This window comes from Tricharina praecox, assembly GCF_024521635.1.
Source record: "Tricharina praecox strain CBS 144465 chromosome Unknown BZA05scaffold_9, whole genome shotgun sequence".
NCBI lineage: Eukaryota > Fungi > Ascomycota > Pezizomycetes > Pezizales > Pyronemataceae > Tricharina > Tricharina praecox.
Window position 1 is genome coordinate 844000 of NW_026250411.1, and position 18766 is coordinate 862765.

Genomic DNA, 18766 nt, shown 5'->3' on the forward strand with positions numbered 1-18766 from the left:
TGGGTGGAGAACATGGGGACCGATAACTACTGACAAGTCTTACATACATACCGTATCCCCCGCGGACTAATTTGTGGGGCCCCAGACGGGAGCGTGCATCCCATCCCACACGGCCAGTTCATGTGGACAGCCGCGCTTCACACGATAAGACGGTGAGTCGCGATCGAGTACTACATTACATACCACCTATAGCTACCCAGTACTTATCGCGACACGACTTTGAAGTTTGAACGAGTTAACTTCACGCCAACGATCGCACAATACCTACGGTATGTGGTATGCGGTATGTACATACGCATGAGAGAAACAAATAAGTCATCAAGCCCCCCGTCAAGGACCTATCAACGACCTGGCTACTCCAGAGCATGAACTCTCTACATAACGCCGCTCTATCGCGCCGACGCAGATACGTTATTTATGCAGGTATATAAAAGAAGCTGTATGGAATGTCCGTCGAATCTTGGAGGATTGAAGCCTTGAAGGGCCAAAATTGGCGCACGTAGTCAACCTTGCCCCGTGGGAGGTGCCTTATTTATAAGGATGATTTGTTTTGCTGCGCCCAAGCTGTCTCTTTTTTCTTCTCGCTGGGAGATACATGTCACGGTTGATGTACCCTTCCCACCGCTTGCCTTCGTGATCGGTTCGAATCTCACTTGGAGTTCCGAATGACTGTACACAGTGGACCGGAGAGCCCAAGTTTCCGTTTTCCCTGGGGATGTATGCATACCCTCCTGCTTGCTTCCCTTCGTGATTGGTTCGGATCTCACTTGGAGCCCCAAGTTTCCGTCTTCCGCGGGGATAACCATTGACCGCACTGCCGGGACTGCCCGCACTGCCGGGACTGCCCGCACTGCCCAGTGCCCATAAAGTACATACCGGTAGTCTGCAGGGCTCAAAGAGCCGAAGAGTCGAAGAGTCGAAGAGACGAAGCAGGAGCAGATGTTCACGCCTACATACTAGTAGGTATTACTAACCGTTGATTGTCAATCCCTGGCAATGATCGTCGGGGTCCATGCTTATGTGTGTACCAGTGCTCCTCGGCCGCCAACCGGTAGTTATCTAGAGCACCTAGAGTAGGAACAGTCCGACAACGCAGATGGCGACTCGAGATCCGAGACTCGTCGTGGAAAGAAAGTATGCCGGAATCGTTCAACTTCTCGATCAGTCACCCAGTCACCCAGTCACCCAGTCACCAGGCCCGACTCCTCCCTCAGCACGAATCACGACACATCGGGTAATCTAGCCCGAGATCCTTCGAGACGAATAGAGTACACACCATACCCCCGCTGAGGACCGCGTCGAAACGGTGCCTGCTGTACTCGAGTACATATGTAGTTGCGGCGTTGCTGTCGGTGGTGGTGGTGGTGGTGGTGGTGGTGGTGGTGGTGGTGGTGGCGTGAGGAGGAGGGGTTTGGCCGCTGGCGGGATGGACGTTACCACAACCAGGAATGTCAGGATGCAGCTCGCGTATCTACCCTAGCCTCTGGAGGTTTGACGGGGGGTGCGTTTCGGAAGCGCCCCCGTCCACGCCCACGCACAGGCCACAGGAGCCAAAGTGCCCTGTGCAGCGTAGTCTCCAGTCCGAGTCCGAGTCCGAGTTCGAAATCTCTGCCCTGCCCACCGGCTCGAGAGTCGAAACCGACTTATGTATGTGTGTATATATGTGGGTGAAAAACATGCACGCTGCCTGCACTCTGCACAGTTGAGCCCTGTGCTACTGCCGTCTCCTTGTTCTGATTCTTCTTCATCTGGCAGGCCGAACCTCCAGGCGGGCGCGGAGATCGGGGGGAGTGGGGGAAAGACGTTGCGCTACCTTAGAGTAAGAGCTCGCCCTATCCAGATACCCCACTTCTCCGCAGCCCGCCGTTTCCTTCCACCGCGGATGGTAGGTACCCCATGCCCTGCCATGCCCACCTGGGGGGTTCGATATGTTTCCCCGCCCTCCAACACGTGTTCGGCGAGGAGCGAGGTGAAACGGCGGCTATCATACTTCGTTTTTTTCTTTTTCTTTTTGCCGTAACCCCCTAGAAAGGTTTGCCCCAAACATTCGGGTCAAGAGACCCCGTTGATGGGTGGGTAGATGGGTGGGTGGGTCGGTGGGTGGGTCGGTGGGTGGCCTTGGTGGGTGGGTGTGCAACTGTGTCGAGTCGAGGGGAGTCGAAATTCGTATCCCGGATTCACCACACCCTCCGAGTACTCTGCTCCTGCTTCATACAGCAGTTCGTGTTCATGTTCATGTTCAGCAGACCCTGCATGTGCGTGGGATGGAGGGAGGGATGGAGAGAGGGAGGGAGAGGGGGGGGAGTAAGCCCTGCACTTGTTGATGCGGGTGAGGCAAGCGATTGATTGATTGTTGTTTCGGCGATAAGATTAGATCGAAACATACTTAATCAGCCAGCGTGATATCGACCAACCGACGGACGTTCCACAGTCCACGGTCCAGAGTCCAAGACATGCTGTGCAGTGTGTTCAAGTTCAGCTGAGCGGCGGGAGCTGTGACTCGAGGCGCACGGAGGGTGGGATGACTCGATACCTATCGTGTTACACGATCGATATCGGCATCGCTAGGTATCTATCGCCGGGGGAACCTGCTGCTATGTAGGACTGTATATATGGGGTACTGGGTACAAGTTACGCAGCTGGAGGTATGTACCTACCCAACTGTCCGTGGTTCGTACAATCGTGGACAAGAGTGAGACACCGTCTACCATCGCCACCTCTACGATCCCCCATCCGCACCAAGTTTGCGAGCCGAAACCCTTACATGCGGTATGTAGCTAGGAATCGTCAGACTCGACGTTGTAATACGACGTATATATGCATACGTTGAAATGTCGATCTGTTTTATGCATGCGAGTTCGCCTGAACCGGTCCGTGCCCGTACAGGCAATCGTGAAGATACCTACCTAGGCTACAGTGACAGCATAAGTAGATTAATGGCGAAGAGGAACTTGTTACTTGGGTCCTGGATTTAACCATTTCACAGCGAGCCAACAGCCAAATCACGGGGAGTGAACTGTGATATAAATGTGGCGTCGTGGCCAACCACCTCCACACTCCACACAACGGTGCTATATAGGCAATTCCAGTCGTGCATAAACCCTGCGCCACACCCACATACGAGTGATACCCATGAATCCACTGCTCTATCTACCACTGCCCAATGTCCATGGACCAGTTCGACCCAGCAAGCCTTACCAGCAGCGCTGGCCACAGAAACCCCCCGTGCTCGATCTCGGTCACAGTACGGCTAGCTGCTGTATTTCCAGCATGGAAGCAAAACAAAAAAGAATTGATGCACCAAACCCGGATTGAACGGGTGACCTTCAGATTACCCCGGATTAATGGAATTGAACCGAATCGCTTCAGTCTGACGCTCTCCCAACTGAGCTATTGGTGCTACTTGTGTGTGAAACGTCAGCTGTACACTTATGAGTTAACCTATGCGATGGCACAAATACAGCTGTCTGCCAGCCAGTCACGCACAGGTATTCGGTTCTGATATCTGATATCTCATCTCTGGATTATGGGTGATCATGGAAGACAATAATTACACTACGGATAGACACATGTGGGTTAACTCGAGTAATGGATAGGAATTCCTCAAAACGCCGCCGCTTCGCGCATCGATATCCGCATGCACTCGTCCGAGCTCAGCCCGGAAATCGTCCACTGCGCTCGCACCAGCTGCCACGAGTCCCAGTCCAGCTCCATTCCTTTTCCCGTGCAGGCATCGGTCGCGTCCTGCGCTACTACGTGCATAAATGTATGCATCAGCACGACTGTGAGGGAGGAGGAGAGGAGTGGAGATGGGGTGAAGGGGAGGAGGGGAGGACTTACGGCCGAAGAACCATGCGGTGTATCCCTCCGCCAGCAGCTGGAGGGTATTAATCGCGTCGTCGGTAATCTCCTCCACCTGGCCTAGATCGTGCGCTCCCTGTGCGCTCCCATCCGTCTCAACGGTCCGCGCCCTGAACCCCGCTGCATCCTCGGCGCTCCCATTCCCATTCCCATCCACCCCTAGCTCCAGCTCCTCAGCGGTATGATACCGTTCCTCGAGTACATCATCCATTACCTCTTCGACCAGATCCGCCCACTCCGCCCTTCCCACGGCCAACTGCGTCCCCTCGCCGCCGCGATCAAACTTCGTAAACAACTCCAGCACCCACTTCGCATCCTCGCGCTCCTGTAGTAACCCCTCGAGCCGCCCCTGGTAGCCTGCTAGCTCGGCTGCGAAATCGTCCGCCCAGAAGTGCGCCTGCTCCCGTGCCGTGCGCGGAAACAGGTGCGGCGAGAGCCCGAGCGCGTGTAGCGAGCTGATCTGCCGGGACATGTGGGATGTGAGGGATTGGATTGTTAAGGGTATGGGCTGGTGGAGTGGGAGTGCTTGTAGTGTGGAGATTGCCGAGGAGAGGGCGTGCGAGGTCGAGGTTAGTGTGCGGGTAAGCAGGATGATGTGGGAGAGGCCGAGGAGGGTGTAGGTTGATGGTTGCGGTCGGTGGTACTTGGATGGCGGCGATTTGGTGCGGGCCATAGGTATCTGACTTTTTGGACTGGCTGTGGGTGGCCGACTCGACAGCGAGATAATCGCTGGTGGGGTTACATTTATATGCCGTTTCCCCCCATCCTTCCTTTCTCCCGCCCTCGTCAGCCAGATGCACTCCTATACCTTCACTTACAGTACGTCGTGTTTGCAAGCCGAGTGGTATGTAGTTTGCTCTTTGCTGCTATCCTCGGCCGTAAAACGCGACTTCCATTGTTCCTCGAGTCTTGAATGACGCATCGAATGCCAACCCTAAAAATGACCCAATGGTACTTCCATCACATCGACAAGGCCACCGGAAGCCAGCCCCCGGTTCTGAACGTCGAAGGAATTCCCATGTAAAAGTGTTGGATAAAAAGACAATCTCGATGCTTATGATGTTCAATTACGGTGCAATCTCCCCGGACCGGAGGTCCTCTATATACAGGATCTCGAGTCCCTCCCATAGATCATGGGATAGCATACCGATGACGATGTGCGCTGATACATTGTCCGCCAGCATTGCTGTGGACTGCCAGAATTGCTGCGACCGTCATCGAGACATTCCAGAGTCCGAACGCGCAACTCTTCCAGCATTTCTGCGACCGTCGAGACATTCCGGCCGCCCAACTCTGACAAGAAGTACCACCAAGGCACCACCAATATCCCACGATATTGATGATGTAAGTAGTGGGGTAGGTAGCTGAAACATGCATTCCGTCTCATCCCGTCTCGTCCCATCTCATCCTATCAATCCCACTGCAGATATCCGTAGTGTGCCAACGTGGAGCCTAGGTGGGGTAGGAGTCTGGGGAAGTCGATGCCGTGGCGGCAGGCGAACGGGGAGCCAGGGTGCAAGACTCGAGATAAACCTCCGCTTAGCTCTGGCCTGTTTGTATGGTGGGGTGGTGGGGTGGTGGGGCAGGTGAGACATTCTTCCCGGCAGAATGTCAAAATTTCGGGTTGCCGAGTGCGGTTTGATGCTCTAAGTCGGCAACCAGGATACTTGCAGCCGGAAGAAAAGTGCTCCCGGAACTCGTGGCTGGTTCTTCGATTGAAGTATCTAGCAAAATAGAATTCCATGTAGCACCGGAATTCACCGACGTTCATCTGCCTCGCGGGCGTCCGTCGTTGTTCATCGAGTCACAGGACAGCCGGGCCACATGGTCTCGAGACTCGGGGGACAACCGCACTAAAAGAGAACCATCAAGCAAGGGCTGCTGTCAGCGCCTCCAATCGCGAGGCGAAACACCCGTTATCGAGAATGGACGAGATATAATGTGTACGGTTTGATATTGGCATGGAGCTATAAGTGCACTCAGTGTCACTCACCCACGAGTTGCGGGGTCGGGTTGGAGTGCATCTCCATCCGTTTCATCATGTTTGCCATCGCAAACATCCGTCCACACCGCTGTCAACGAGTATCTTCCGCGACCATGAGCTAGCAGGGGAAACAGCGGCATCAGATAGGTTTTGTCACCACAGGCCCCTGCGGTCGTCCAGTGCTGGTATTCGAAGCCCTGGACCCATTTGAGTGCCGACGCCCGTTATTGTGCGACGCCTGAGACGCCTTGGTCGAACTATCGCGAACCCTATTATCCCTTTCTTCCAGGACTCCGAGCCATGATCCATCCGTCCAGACTGTGGAGAACCAATAGGTAGTCTCGTGAAATCGTCCGTCTCAGTCCTTTATCTTTGCCCACGACGATTCAGTCTGCAATCGTCCCATCCAAGATCGGAGTAGGCAGGTTAGCATAAATCCAACGGAGCCTAGAATGCGAATGGCGAATGTGTCGAAATCAATGGGGCGCGCTGGGAAAACAAATTCAACCACTCGAATCAATCGATTTGATAGCGCTTATTCACAAGGACCCCCGAACCTCGTGGTCATCTACTGCTGATTCCTGCTGGAAGAACGTCTTCCAACTGGGGAAATCATTCCTAGCTGTCCATTGTCGGTATCGATCACTGAGGAGGACGAGACGGGCTGCAAAGAAGCTAGGTAGTGTCCTTCCCTCCAAAAGTTCGCCAGTGATAGGTATGTAGATGTATAAACGGACGTGAATGATCCTGTGAGGTGCCTGCATCGTTGTCCGTAGCGAAACGCAGTAATCATCAGTCCCGTCGCCAAAGCCCATTCCCAGTCCGCACTTAGTAGGTACGGGACGACGATGTTCTCTCGACGAAGAATGTCGTCTCTGGTTAGTGGCGCTTAACCCACCTCTGGGTGCTGTTAGTTTCGTTCCAGCTAGTGGCGGCGGCGCGGTAGCGCTAAGTTCCCATCGTCGCCCATAACTGCCGCCGCGAAGGCATCGATATCCCTCAACTCCCAAACCGATGATCTTAGGGTGGGTTTATAGTGTTTCGAGTAGATGCGGGTAGTGTTCCAAGCCATCTGTCATATACTCCTCGAGACAAGCGACCAAGTACTTTGGAGGTACTGCCCGCAATCGAAGGGAATGGTCCGCAAGTTGCCATACACCCATCCCCCCACTCCTCAAGTCACCGATGGCATCGGCGAAGGCAAGGTCCGGACTCTGCCCATCGACCACCGTCCCCTGGCTGTAATATAACAACATTGATTATGACTTGGCCAGCAAGCATATCAGAGCATGACCCCGCTGGGAGGTGGCTTCCTTTAGACGGGAGGTAGGCCCCTTACAAACGCTCCGACAGCATGTGATTCCGAAGCCTGGGGGAGATTTGCAAGAGCATGGCCCCGCTCGCATCTCGTTACCACTGTCAGTTGGTATGTATCGAAAGAAGCCGTGAACCACGGGTAAAAATTTGCGCCGAACTTTTGCTCGGCAGAAGTGCATGAGTACCTAGTGGAAGTGAAGCCCCCACCGCGGCAGAGGTCCGGTCTTTGACCTTCGTTCACCGTGTTGACAAAGTCAGCGGAACATTTCTATCCGGGCCGCTAGGTACGGTATTTGGAAGGATTACTAGGGGAAGGAATGAAGTGGCATAGGGGCTTATGGAGAGTAGCCTTCTCGGCAGCGGTGGTGGTAGTGGTGGTCATGGTGGTGGCAGTGGGTGGCGTGGTGGTGGTGGCATCACGGCGGGGGAACCGATCCCCTCCCAACCCCTCCCCACCTATTAAGGGCGATCAGCGTGTCCATCCACTGAAGGGGAGGAGTAGGAAGCCATCACATTTGTTCTCCTCTCTAGAGGGACCGTCAATGACGCGCTGCGGCATTGTAATATGCATGGTGCGTCCGGACACCGACGGCTTCGCCAAACATACCATCAATCGGTGTAAGTGGTATAGAGTGGATAGCCCGATCAACGGCATACCATCGATAGGTATTTCCCCTCTCTCTGCGCTGCATCGAGCCGTCAGCCATTCCGGTGCGAACCTGGTCGTCCATTCAGCATGAAGCAGCACACCTTAAATTCGCTGCTATCAAAATCTCATAGATAAGGCAGAGTACCGTACCGTACCGATTCCGTAGTTAATCGAGAACTTTGCCGTGGATCAAGCAGAACACAGGGTCGGTCTGCAGCGGGGGCAGTTCTCGATACCCATGCCATGGTTAATGGGAATTCCCACAAAGGAGGCAGAGGCAGTTCGAGACCGAAGTAAAGCGGCGGCGGCAAACGAATCCGACCCGATGCTGTGCCATTGCATCATGATCCATGAGTAATGCCATCCTTCGTTGTTGTCGTTGTCGTTAATGTTGTTTGTTGGACCGCTACCTGCCACTCTAGTTAATACCGTAGTGACCGTCAACAGCTAATCAGGTTCGGTCGCACTTTGCCCGATCGAATTCCCTCTGCGCTTTCCCCCCTCCCCCCCGAAGATTTTGTGTATATTTTTCCTCAACTAACGGTCCTCAGGGCTGATTTTCGCTGCAAGCCAATCCGGTATTTCCTTTCTCCACACCGCCCGGGCTCGGTCCCTGCCTCCGAAGTCTTGATTGAGTAGTTGCGGGAAGCGATCGCGACACTCGTTACGCTCGAGAAGCGTACGAGAACAGGAAAATCGTCATGACATCCCTGGTTGTCTGAATCTCGAGTATCGCTGCATGATTTGTATACAGCAAGGGAAAGAAAAGAAAAAAGAAAAAAAGAAGAAAGAAAAAAAAAGAATTCTGCAGTTGAGGAGGAGGACCCTGGATGACGACGTCACAGCCTGCATTAGTTAGCTACGGTACTCTAAAGTTGGTGGTTTCCTGCTCAGCACAGCACCAGCAAGATCGCTCCTCCCCCCTCCCCACCCCACACCGACTTGCAGCGAACCAACCCAAGCCCGAGCGGTTGGAAACCAACATCCTCTCGAGTCTCGATTGGACAATCCGAACGAATGTCGAATGTCGAATGTTGCTATGCTATGTAGAGTGGTATGCGTTGAGACTTCTCCAGCCAGCCAGCCGCAGGCCCGCAGCTGCACTCGACAACGATCGGTAGCGAATTTATCGATTCTGTCGCTTCCTGGGTGTCCGTGCTTTGCGGCCTGCATCACCCAAACATACATGCATACCCATTCGCAGACTGTTCGCGACCGACTTCAGAGTTCAGGTCGCGACGTGGTGAGAGGGGCGAGGAGGACGAGGGGGGGGAGGCGAGGCGATTGATCCGAGATCCCGTGTCACGGTCGAGCGAGCGAGTTTCCATGTGCTGGTCCCCCCTCAGGGGGGGTCGGGGTGGAGGGGCAGGGAGTGCCTTGGCGGGTTGGGTTGCGAAAGTTCGATCGGCACGCTGGGGGAACTCTGATCTCTCTTACAGAATTCGCCGGACCGGCCAAAGAAGAATCCTGCTTCTTTGAGGGGCGTCCTACCGGTGGTACCGGTGCTATGTACGCGTCCAAGCACTCGTATTCTGCGAGCCCCAGTGCCCCACAGCTTGTCAGCTCATGATTAAATAAATAAAAACACCCAGCCGGCCGGCTTGGAGGACCTCTACTGAATGTGTAGAGCACCATCCGAAAGCCAAGGACTTGCTTACCCACCCAAGCAAGTCCGCATCCTCTAAACGCGGCAAACGACGAGTTAGGAAAATGGCACACACGGAAAAAAGTGGTGATCGTGTCCGTATGTATGCAAACGATCATCGCGTTTAGTTAGCACAGTAACCGGCCGTGGCATGTACTACCTTGTATGTAGAAATGATACTCTACCTGTCATATCCAACGTGGATGCATGGCAGAATGGCAGCATGGCCGCGGGATGATGGATGGTGGATGTTGGATCACCAGACAAATGTGATGTATCATGTAAGTAATTTTCAGGCCTCACCTCATCAGACTGTGGACATCCTCGTCTAGCACCCCACCCTCCCCGCGGAGCCTGAACTCTGAAGCAGTACGACTCACGAGTGGATCCGGCGCATCGTCCACTGCATAAATATGTAGGGGGGGGCATGGGCGATATGTATGTATGTATGTCTGAGTACAAACAATTGGGACGAAACGTTGAACCGTTGAACCGTCGTTGCCGAGCACTACAGCGAGTGATGTAGAGGCGAAGGGGGAGAAGGACGACGACGACGACGAGGCACGTACCTAGAGTATCATAATTATGTGTCAGATGCGTTCTTCTCTTCTGTTCTCGGGTCAGGAGCTCCGCGGAGTCAGTCCAGATATCTCGGATTCACGCCCACGTCGGTTTTGATGATTTGATCCCCTGTCAGACCAGGACCTAGTGTAGGTAGAAAAGTAAGATCAGCAACTGGGACGGTGAAGAAACGAGGGGTAGAGTAGGTAAAATTTAGGTATGTACTCAGTTGATCGTAAGACTGGGAGCGACATCTACTGCCATACACAGTAGTTGTTATACGGTAGTACTCAGTTAAACCTAGGACTGAACTCAGACGTCGACCGATTATGTAAAAGAAAAGCTGGCGCTCCGACACTCGTATCCAAAATCTCTCCAGTGATAGTTACCCACCGGTATATTACATACCACCACTCGTCGGAGTCCCGGCGCTCCATGCGTACGTGAGCACAGCTTGCCAACGTCGGTGCGTTGCCTAGATATATGCGGTACCGTACTTACTCATAGTAAACGCGGAAGCTGTGTCCTCGAGGTCGGTCGTTCGGTTGGCGCAGTGCGCTTGAAAGCGGCAGCGAGCCTTGCTTCATGGGCCAGCACGCTGCACACATGGTTGCGAAAGGCAAAGCCATCGGTCGTGCGGTGTGCAGTGTGCACGCCGGGGAAATAGTAGCTAAATGGTAGCTAAGGTAAGCAGCCCGTACCCATTCTCCTATTAGTAGAAAATACCGGCGATATCGAGATTCGATACAAAGGTACATCGATATAAGTCCTGGGACTTGAGGTACATGGGAACATACATACCTACAAGTCGTCTCGTATCCATCAAACTTCCAGGTACATATTTTCATATGTATTCCACGAACCACCCATTCCACCGCCGCAGGTGCCCATGCCCATGAGTGCCCCACCATTTCGGCCGCCGTCGTATGATCCACAGGTATCACCGCAACCCCCGCCCTCCGCAGTCATGCTATTCTAAGTTTCCATAGTTGGAGATGGCATGGCATGGCATGCAGGTATGGGACGAGAGACAGACAGACTTCCTATGATACATATGTTGGTACACCATACGATAGGTCCGTAGGTAGCAGCCAACGCGCGGGGCGTCGGTGGAGACGGTATGTAAAGCCGCACGTAGGTTTTCTAGGTATCGAACACTTCTTTCCGGCGAGATGCAGATGGAAATGCGCGGTGGGATCTCTGTTCAGTCGAGAGAGAGAGAGAGAGAGAGAGAAAGAGTGAGAGAGGTAGCGCGGGGGGCGCTGCAGCGGCAACAAGGGGCAACTCGGATTTCGAATGCCTGATGATCATGCCGACTTCATCTCTTTCCCCACTCTTGGAGGGCAGGACTTCGTCGTGCTAGGACAGGAGCCCTCCCCCCATGCCATGCCCTGGGCTCATTGGCCAGTGGCCACCGGTGGTGAACTGCGCTGGTCGGTCGGCGTGGACTTGAGCGCTAATTACGATTAATGGACTGGACACTGGACAGAATAGTTACAGCCCCCCATACGATACCATCAATGGCGCCGCCAGAATACCTATGCCCCCCATACGATACAACCGGGCTGCATTTGCGATATTCCAATTGCTGTTCGGCGATGGACGCGCGCACTGCACGGTCCCATGGAAGGAGGGATGGCACCCGAGTGTGTATGTAGCAGTCGGTCCCACCCACCGTGGCCGCCTTCGGGAAATTTCCCCACACTTTCGTCCTCTGCTGCTGCTATGTACCAGCATTCGACATATCGTCCATCCACATCCGAGACTCTGGAGGTATGTATGTGCCTTGGCGCCACCACCGCCGCGTTCTTCCGGCACAGAGGAGAACAACTCCCGAGCCCCACGAACAGCAGTGCGCTTGCTTCCTTCTCTCTTTGCACTAACTATCCAGCTAGGACCGACCCGTCCGCGGAGCTGATAGGTATAACTAACTCAGTAGGTAGTAGTGTACGAAGATACCTGGTCGATGTTCGTATCTATCCGTCCGCGGAACGATTATGTTCGCATTCGCAGGGACAAGGAGGATAGGGAGTTTAGGCGAATAACTGAGTACTTACCTACCGTACCGTATCACAGATAGGAAGGAAGGTGGTCCGAGAAGGAGCCCCCGATAGTAGAGGGTGAGAAAGGCAGAAGAAGGCAGGATCTCGAGCGAGCAACGTGCCCTGCCGATGATCCCATGGCTGCATGTTTCTCACCTCTTCTGTCTTCCTGTCTGTCTGCCTGCGCCCTCCCTCTCTCTCTCCCTCCATTCCCTCCTTGGCCTCTTTCCTTTCTTTTCTTTTCTTTTCTGCCTGCACAAGCGTAAGCAGCTTGGTCTCAAATTTCCCGCGCAGGCAGCAAAACCCACACACACACACGACGACCCAACCCAATCGCCGGCGACGAACCCTTGTGGTTGTGGGGTGTGTGTTCCGGAAGGGAACCTCGCCATCATTCGGTGGGCTCTCTCTCTCTGGCTCTACCTGTGCCTCTGTCTTTTTTTTTGCCTCTGCCTTTGTCCTTTCTTCTTTCCTTTTGTTCGCGTGTGTTGTGTTGTTTGTTTTGTCAAACACAGCTATTTACGAAATTTACTTGCCTATGGCTATTACCCCACAGTTTCGGATCGCAACGGGCACGGTTGTTTTCGAAAGGAGGAAAAAGCACAACAGCGGGCATGATATGAAGTAGCATTCGAATCAGAATAAAAAATTCAGTTGGATCGATTGAGGGAAATAGAGGACTTCTGGCTGGCTGGTTGGCTTGCTGGATGGCAGCTGGCTGTCGGCCTCGCGTCGTGATAATCTGGGGTGCATAGCATAGCATAGCATATGCTATTTACACTTTTTCTCCTACATACACACATACATATTCTGCACAGCTCACAGAAACGGACGCACCCGTCTGGCTGTCTGTCTGGCTGGCTGGCCGGCTGGCTCGTTCGTTCGTTCGTTCGCCCTCTCAGGCTCTCACCCATGGGCCTGCTCTTTCTGCTTCTCGCCCCCAACAACTACAAGAATAGAAAAAGAAAAGAAAGAGAGAGAGAAAAAAAACTACTATCGTGAGTTGTCGTCCGTGTGGTGTTTGCCCCCTCCCCCCTCCCCAGCCAGGCCCTCCGCCCCGTTCGCTTACAGGACAGGATACCGTAGAGGTAGAGTACTATACCTAGAGCACTCTACGTATACTACCGGTATCTCTCCTATCTACCGCCTCCCACCACGCGATTGGTCGGAACTGTGGTATCGTGAGAATCACGGACGGACGTCTCCCCTCCGTCCGTTGCCTCCCTGCTCCCCTGGCCCTGGCTCCTGGCCCCGACTCCGACCCCTTCGTCATTCGTGAAAGTGAGACTCAAGCGAGAGGGCCTGGATTCGAACCGCCAACCAGTTACTTGGTGAGACCTACTTACCACCTACAAACCTACCTGGGTATGATGGGTAGAGTAACATAGAGTAGTACCGGTCCGGCTAACCCCACCCCAGTCTCCCGTCCGTACTCTACTTTACTCTATGGATTCATCCATCACTTAGACACGCACGCTTAAACCCGTGGCTGGCGAGCGGAGCGCTCGCTCAGCTTATGGATTGCCGCGGAGGCTCTACTCTATGCGACGTGGAATATCTAGGCATACGGTAGACACATACATGGGATGGAATCCTCGGGCCGGCCGGACATCATCATCATCATCACCACCCATGGTTCCGTCTTTCCCTTTCCCCCCGCCCCGCCCCCATGAAAAAGAGCTCGACTTGCTTTTTGTATAGAGTACTCGCACGTAGAGTAGGTATCTAGAGTACAGCTCGTAACTACGTACGGGCCTACGGCCATCAGCGTCTCCGACTTTGACCGTCTGGCCTGGGCTCAGCAGCTGGAGGTACTACCTACCACTCTACCTAGTAGAACACTCCGCATGGTGACTTCATAGGTAGGGAGGTAGGCATAGGTAGACGGTAGCCCATCGCCTCACCTCACCTCGCCTTCAAAGAAGTTCTAAGTTCTCACCGCTCTGAGGCTCTGAAGCTCCAAGCCGTGCCGATTGGACAGTTCGCCAATCCCCCCCCTCTCCTCTCGAGTCTTGACGCTATGGCTACTGGCCGCTGGCCAGATCCTCCCCCCGCCCCGCAATCTAGATTCTGGATTCTGCAATCTGGATTCTGCAGCACTGTTTTCGGTTCTCCTCGATCAAAAGAAAGCATCTGTGTACCAGGGGGGGGGGGGGGGGGTATCGTTCGTTTTTCCGCCTCTCCCCCGCGCGCGCGCCTCAGACTCGCAGACAGACTCCACAGACACTGATACAGCATACAGATACAGCATACAGACACCTTATGCACCAGCAACTATAGCAACTATCGTTAGTACAGTCCGCGAGCGGATATGTACCGCACGTACTAGCATAACTGTACTAGATATATGTAGATACACACCGATTTTGCTTTTCTGCCTGCTGCCTTCTTTTCGCGCGTGTGTGGATGTGTATGCGTGCGGGTGTGCGGTGTGTAGATATTTGTGGGTGTGTGCGGGTGCGGGATAGCTATCCATCCACCTATCCACCTATCCGTGTCATCCGTTTCATCCGTGTAGTTTGGACGAACGGACGGCCAGGCGATAAACATTGTGGAACATCGTTTCTTTTGCTCACGTTCATCCGATCCTTAACATCAAGCACAACCCGGACTACAAGCACAACACCCAGCGGCAGTGGGGTTGACGTTCTACGTTTCTTCGTGCATCGGCATTTTTTTTGTTTTCCTCTCCGTTTCTTTTCCTCTCCTTTCCTTTTCCCGTTCGTTTTCCTTTTCCCCAGGCTGAGATGGACGCTCGTCTACCACCGTTGTAGTCGTCGCTGCCGTCGTATGTAGTCGTGAAGCGAATGTCGGTGGTTTTCAGTTGAGGCAATTATGTACGTACGTGCGTGCGTGTATACTTGCTCGATGTGTATGGCAGGTATGTATGGTATGCACCGTATGTACCGTGGTTGCTTACGTGCCTACATACTTGCCCACCGCGGTCGTCGTGCTGCCCCTGCTGCTGCTGGGGGTACTCTAGGGAGGCGGGGGCGGAGAGGCGACGGGGGGTGCATCGTGAGTTCCAGGTCCAGCTCCGGCTCTGTTTAGGTCCAGCGAGCTGTGCTCTCCATCTACCGGGCCGGGGGGCGGGCGGGCGGGCGGACAAGCGCTGGTGCTTGTGCAGGTTCTGGTGCTGGCGCGGGCACTGGTGAAGTCACGATGTCGTGTGTCGTGTGTCGGTCGTGTGTCGGTCGTGTGGACTCTGGAGTTGTGGAGTTGCGTGTCCGTAGTCGACTTGTAGTTACCTGGGTAGAACAGCAGAATACCGGTACCAGTAGCAGAGTACCACCTATAGCACTATCCACTGGCAGAAACCAAGGTCTTCTGCTATAGACTCTAGGCTCTACATAGACTCCAGAGTACGTAGTACCTACCGTAGGTCCGTAGGTAAATCTCACGATGATTTCAAGGCCTCAACTCCCCCCCTCGCACCTCGCACTTCCAAGTTCCCACTTCCCACCTCTCACCTCCCCCAGACCGGACTGGACCGCTACAACCAGGACCTGAACCAGAACCAGAACAAAACCAGAACCAGAACCAGAGCAACACCCCACAACCACATCCCCACAACCACATCTCCCCCCAAAAAGCACAAGCACAAGGCAAGGCAAGAAAGAAAGTTAGAACCCAACAAGAACCCAACCCAACAAGAGCAAAAAACAAACACTCACCTCTCCTCTCCTCTACCCTACTCCCATCTAGAGTAACTACTGCTCAACTGCGGCAATGGTGCAGCTACATAGATGCGAAACCCAAACCCCCCCTCCCAAAAAAAGTAAAAAGTATCGCTGCACCCCACAGTCCACATCCACAGTCCCCAGCACAGTCCCCAGTCCCCAGCACAGTCCCCAGTCCCCAGCACAGCACTGTTGCGTCGCGCGGTGCGGAGGGTGAGGTGAGGTGCGTGATCACCTGCCTGCCCAGCTGCCTGCCCTGCTGCTTGCTGCTTGCTCTCTTTTCTCTCTGTATGACGATGCACCAGCCCACGCACGCAGCCCCATCCGCCCCTCCCCTCCCCTCCCCAGCTCTCCCCACTGCCCCGGTCCATGCTCACGGTTTATGCACAGAGTTTTGCTTTTGCTTCTTCTTTGGTTTCGTTCTTCAGGATATATTCCGCTCTGTATATACAAACAAGAGGTATAGGTACTCTAGGTACTTCGTATCGTACGCACACTACATACAACATGCACTCCATGCAGCTCGTACGTAGGGATACCGGTACCGGTATATGACCGAGAAGAAACGAAATGAAACGGTACGGTATGTATTGTACGCCGTAAAATAATCGAAAGCAAGTAGGTATGATGGAGCTCCGCGCCGACTCCCACCCCCATCGGAAAACACAGACACAGACACAGACACAGACATCTTAAGACAGACACAGACATGGCCACAGACAGACAGACAGGCTTTCCAACCACTTTCCAACCAAAAACAAGAAAAGAACAAAAGAGGAAACCAAGTAGACCGAGATATTCGAAGGAAAACAAATAAAAACAGGACCCCTTGAACCCCATTCCCGTCATGCAGTTACAAAGTTAGTAACAAGAAGAAGAAGAAGAGGAAGAAACGGAACGCGGAACGTGAAACCAAAAAAAAAGATATCCGATCCCCCCCACCCCCATGCAAAAAATAAATAATTGAACCCCGTTAGGTATGCAACAACGAATGTGAATGTACACAGCAGCCACGAGGAGAGAACTCGACCCGTACCGCAACAAGTAAAGCAAAGACGACGAACGACAAGAACTCCTCGAGCATCAAAGCGGACAAGCGGACAAGCAGACAGACAGGCACCAAGCTTCGTGCTATGACCGCTGGCTCTGCGCAACGTACACCAGTCGCTCGCCGAGGTCGTGGCCGGTGAAGTAGCTTCCATCCTTCTCCTGCTCCAGCATCAAGGGAGTGACAGGCCCGCCGGGGCTGCCGAGCGGGATCAGTCGTGGGCTCATGGGGCCCGTGCTGAGGAGGTGTGCTGGGATTCCGTTCGCGCGGGTCGCCGAGGTGATGATTTCGCGCTGGTGGAGCTGCAGCTTCTGCTGTGTGCTCAGCGAGTGGGCGTAGTTCTGGTGCGAGTAGCCGTGGTGGTGCGAGTAGTTCGGGGGTGTCGATGTTGTCGATGATGCGCCCGAGGACGTCGCTGTGGGGAGCATTGACAGTGTGAGGTTCGCTGAAGGCTTGGTGCGTGGTGTCGACGAGGAGCCGGAGGCGGTGGTGGGCATCAGTGATGGTGGGGCGATGGTCGAGGTCAAGATCAGAGGCGACGGAGGGCGCTCGGAGGAATACAGGCGCATTGGGTACAACGACATCTTGGACGTGGGATGGTTGGAGTTGTGGTTGTGGTTGGGGTTTGGGTTGTGGTCGAGGGATTGAGGCTCGTGGGGATCCGGCTGGTGTTGATGGTCGGTTGAATGCTGCTGGTCTGGTCTACGAGGAGGGAATGCGAGCGTGTCGGCAAAGCAGTCGGCACGATGAGGTTTATGGCTTAGTGTCTGTGTGTGTGTCTGTGTCTGAGGATGAGGGCCGGTATTCTTATGAGCGACGGCGGAGGTATTTGACTGAGTGGTGGTCAGGGAAGAGGAAGAGGAGGTTGAGGAGGTTGAGGATGGAAGTGAGGACTGCGAGTCGGAACGAGGGCCGGGCATCGTGAGCTTTTGAAGCGGAGTGGGAACTGTTTTTGTGTGGGTGGTGGCACTGTGCTTTTGGTGGGTGGGTGAGTTTCTGGAGCCAGCGTCATTTGGGTGAAGCGTTGGGTTGAAGCGACGCTACTGTAGAGGTTGGGTCACCGTAGTCAGCAGCTTTCCTTCCCTTCTTTTTTTTGTTCCCCCTCGTCGGTAGCGTAACACCCCGGTGCCCAGGGAAAAGAGCAACCAACCCAAATCCCGAAAGGGAAAAAAAACAGTGGGTTATGTGAGTAGAGTAGGGTGGGCAAGGGTGGAGGTGTGTAGGAGCACAGACTTCTGCAGCTGCTGGACGAGAAAAAAAAGAAAGGAGGAGAGCGTGAGCGTGCGCGCATAGGACGGACGCGGCGAGAGGGATGATCCAGATAGAGACATTAGAGGCAGAGAGACACACAAACACACACACATTCACACACACATAGAGAGGGACAGTGGTGGCATCTCCACATGATAATCGAGATAGGTAGGCGTGGTGGGCACATAGGTAGCATTCGGAGATACATCGCTCGCCACAGTGGATGACTGGCAGGAGCTATGCTATAGGACGGGTATGGCAAGGGAGAGGGGCCGGCGGGCACCAAGTGATGGGGTGCAGTAGTAGCAGCAGCAGCAGCAGCCATTTCCCTCTCCTCGGCCATCATGGCAATAGCCGTATGCAGGTGCAATATGGGACCGCGGTGGAAAGGGTTCGCTCGCGAAAGCGAGTTGTGACCGGTCAGGTCTCTACTCATCCGCCATCACTCTGCATCGTTTGGAGACCGTTGTCGGCCGGTGTTAATTAAGCACTGCACCATAGAGCGCCTGGAACGAGAGATGAGGGGCGAGAATTTGCGATGCTGGTGGCTTCGGCTGGCGAAGATCTGGAGGCGGTAGCGGTAGTGCTTCCGGCGCCGGGACAAATTGTAGTCTTGCTGGTGGTGGTGGTTGTGATGATGATGACAACTTTCTCGATGGTATCGATGATGCTAACTAATACTGTCATGGGTACGTGTTACATGGTACCAGCCAGCCGGGGGTGGTGGT

At 54.1% G+C, this 18766-nt stretch overlaps 4 protein-coding genes and 1 non-coding gene across 5 annotated transcripts; all 5 read right to left on the reverse strand.

Annotated features, from left to right (window-relative positions):
• Window positions 1-3296: 3296 nt before the first annotated feature.
• Window positions 3297-3400, reverse strand: BZA05DRAFT_t147. Its single transcript has one exon. It is a non-coding gene; the product is annotated as a tRNA-Phe (tRNA).
• A 133-nt stretch (window positions 3401-3533) lies between these two features.
• On the reverse strand, window positions 3534-4671 carry BZA05DRAFT_274887 (uncharacterized protein). The gene is made up of 2 exons (XM_051480261.1): window positions 3841-4671; window positions 3534-3752 (listed from the first exon to the last, which is right to left on the reverse strand). Exons 1-2 carry the CDS (start codon window positions 4532-4534, stop codon window positions 3604-3606), a joined length of 843 nt encoding a protein of 280 aa, XP_051340484.1. The 5' UTR covers window positions 4535-4671; the 3' UTR covers window positions 3534-3603.
• Window positions 4672-8320: 3649 nt separating this feature from the next.
• BZA05DRAFT_274900 (uncharacterized protein) lies at window positions 8321-9227 on the reverse strand. The gene is made up of 2 exons (XM_051480262.1): window positions 8714-9227; window positions 8321-8657 (listed from the first exon to the last, which is right to left on the reverse strand). The coding sequence occupies exons 1-2, from the start codon at window positions 8997-8999 to the stop codon at window positions 8476-8478; spliced, it is 468 nt and encodes a 155-aa protein (XP_051340485.1). The 5' UTR covers window positions 9000-9227; the 3' UTR covers window positions 8321-8475.
• A 6872-nt stretch (window positions 9228-16099) lies between these two features.
• BZA05DRAFT_275056 (uncharacterized protein) lies at window positions 16100-16729 on the reverse strand. Its single transcript, XM_051480264.1, has one exon. It carries the CDS (start codon window positions 16586-16588, stop codon window positions 16211-16213), a length of 378 nt encoding a protein of 125 aa, XP_051340486.1. The 5' UTR covers window positions 16589-16729; the 3' UTR covers window positions 16100-16210.
• Window positions 16730-16870: 141 nt separating this feature from the next.
• On the reverse strand, window positions 16871-17371 carry BZA05DRAFT_418006 (uncharacterized protein; the record flags this gene model as incomplete). The annotated part of the gene is made up of 1 exon (XM_051485488.1): window positions 16871-17371. The coding sequence occupies one exon, from the start codon at window positions 17369-17371 to the stop codon at window positions 16871-16873; it is 501 nt and encodes a 166-aa protein (XP_051340487.1).
• Window positions 17372-18766: the final 1395 nt, after the last annotated feature.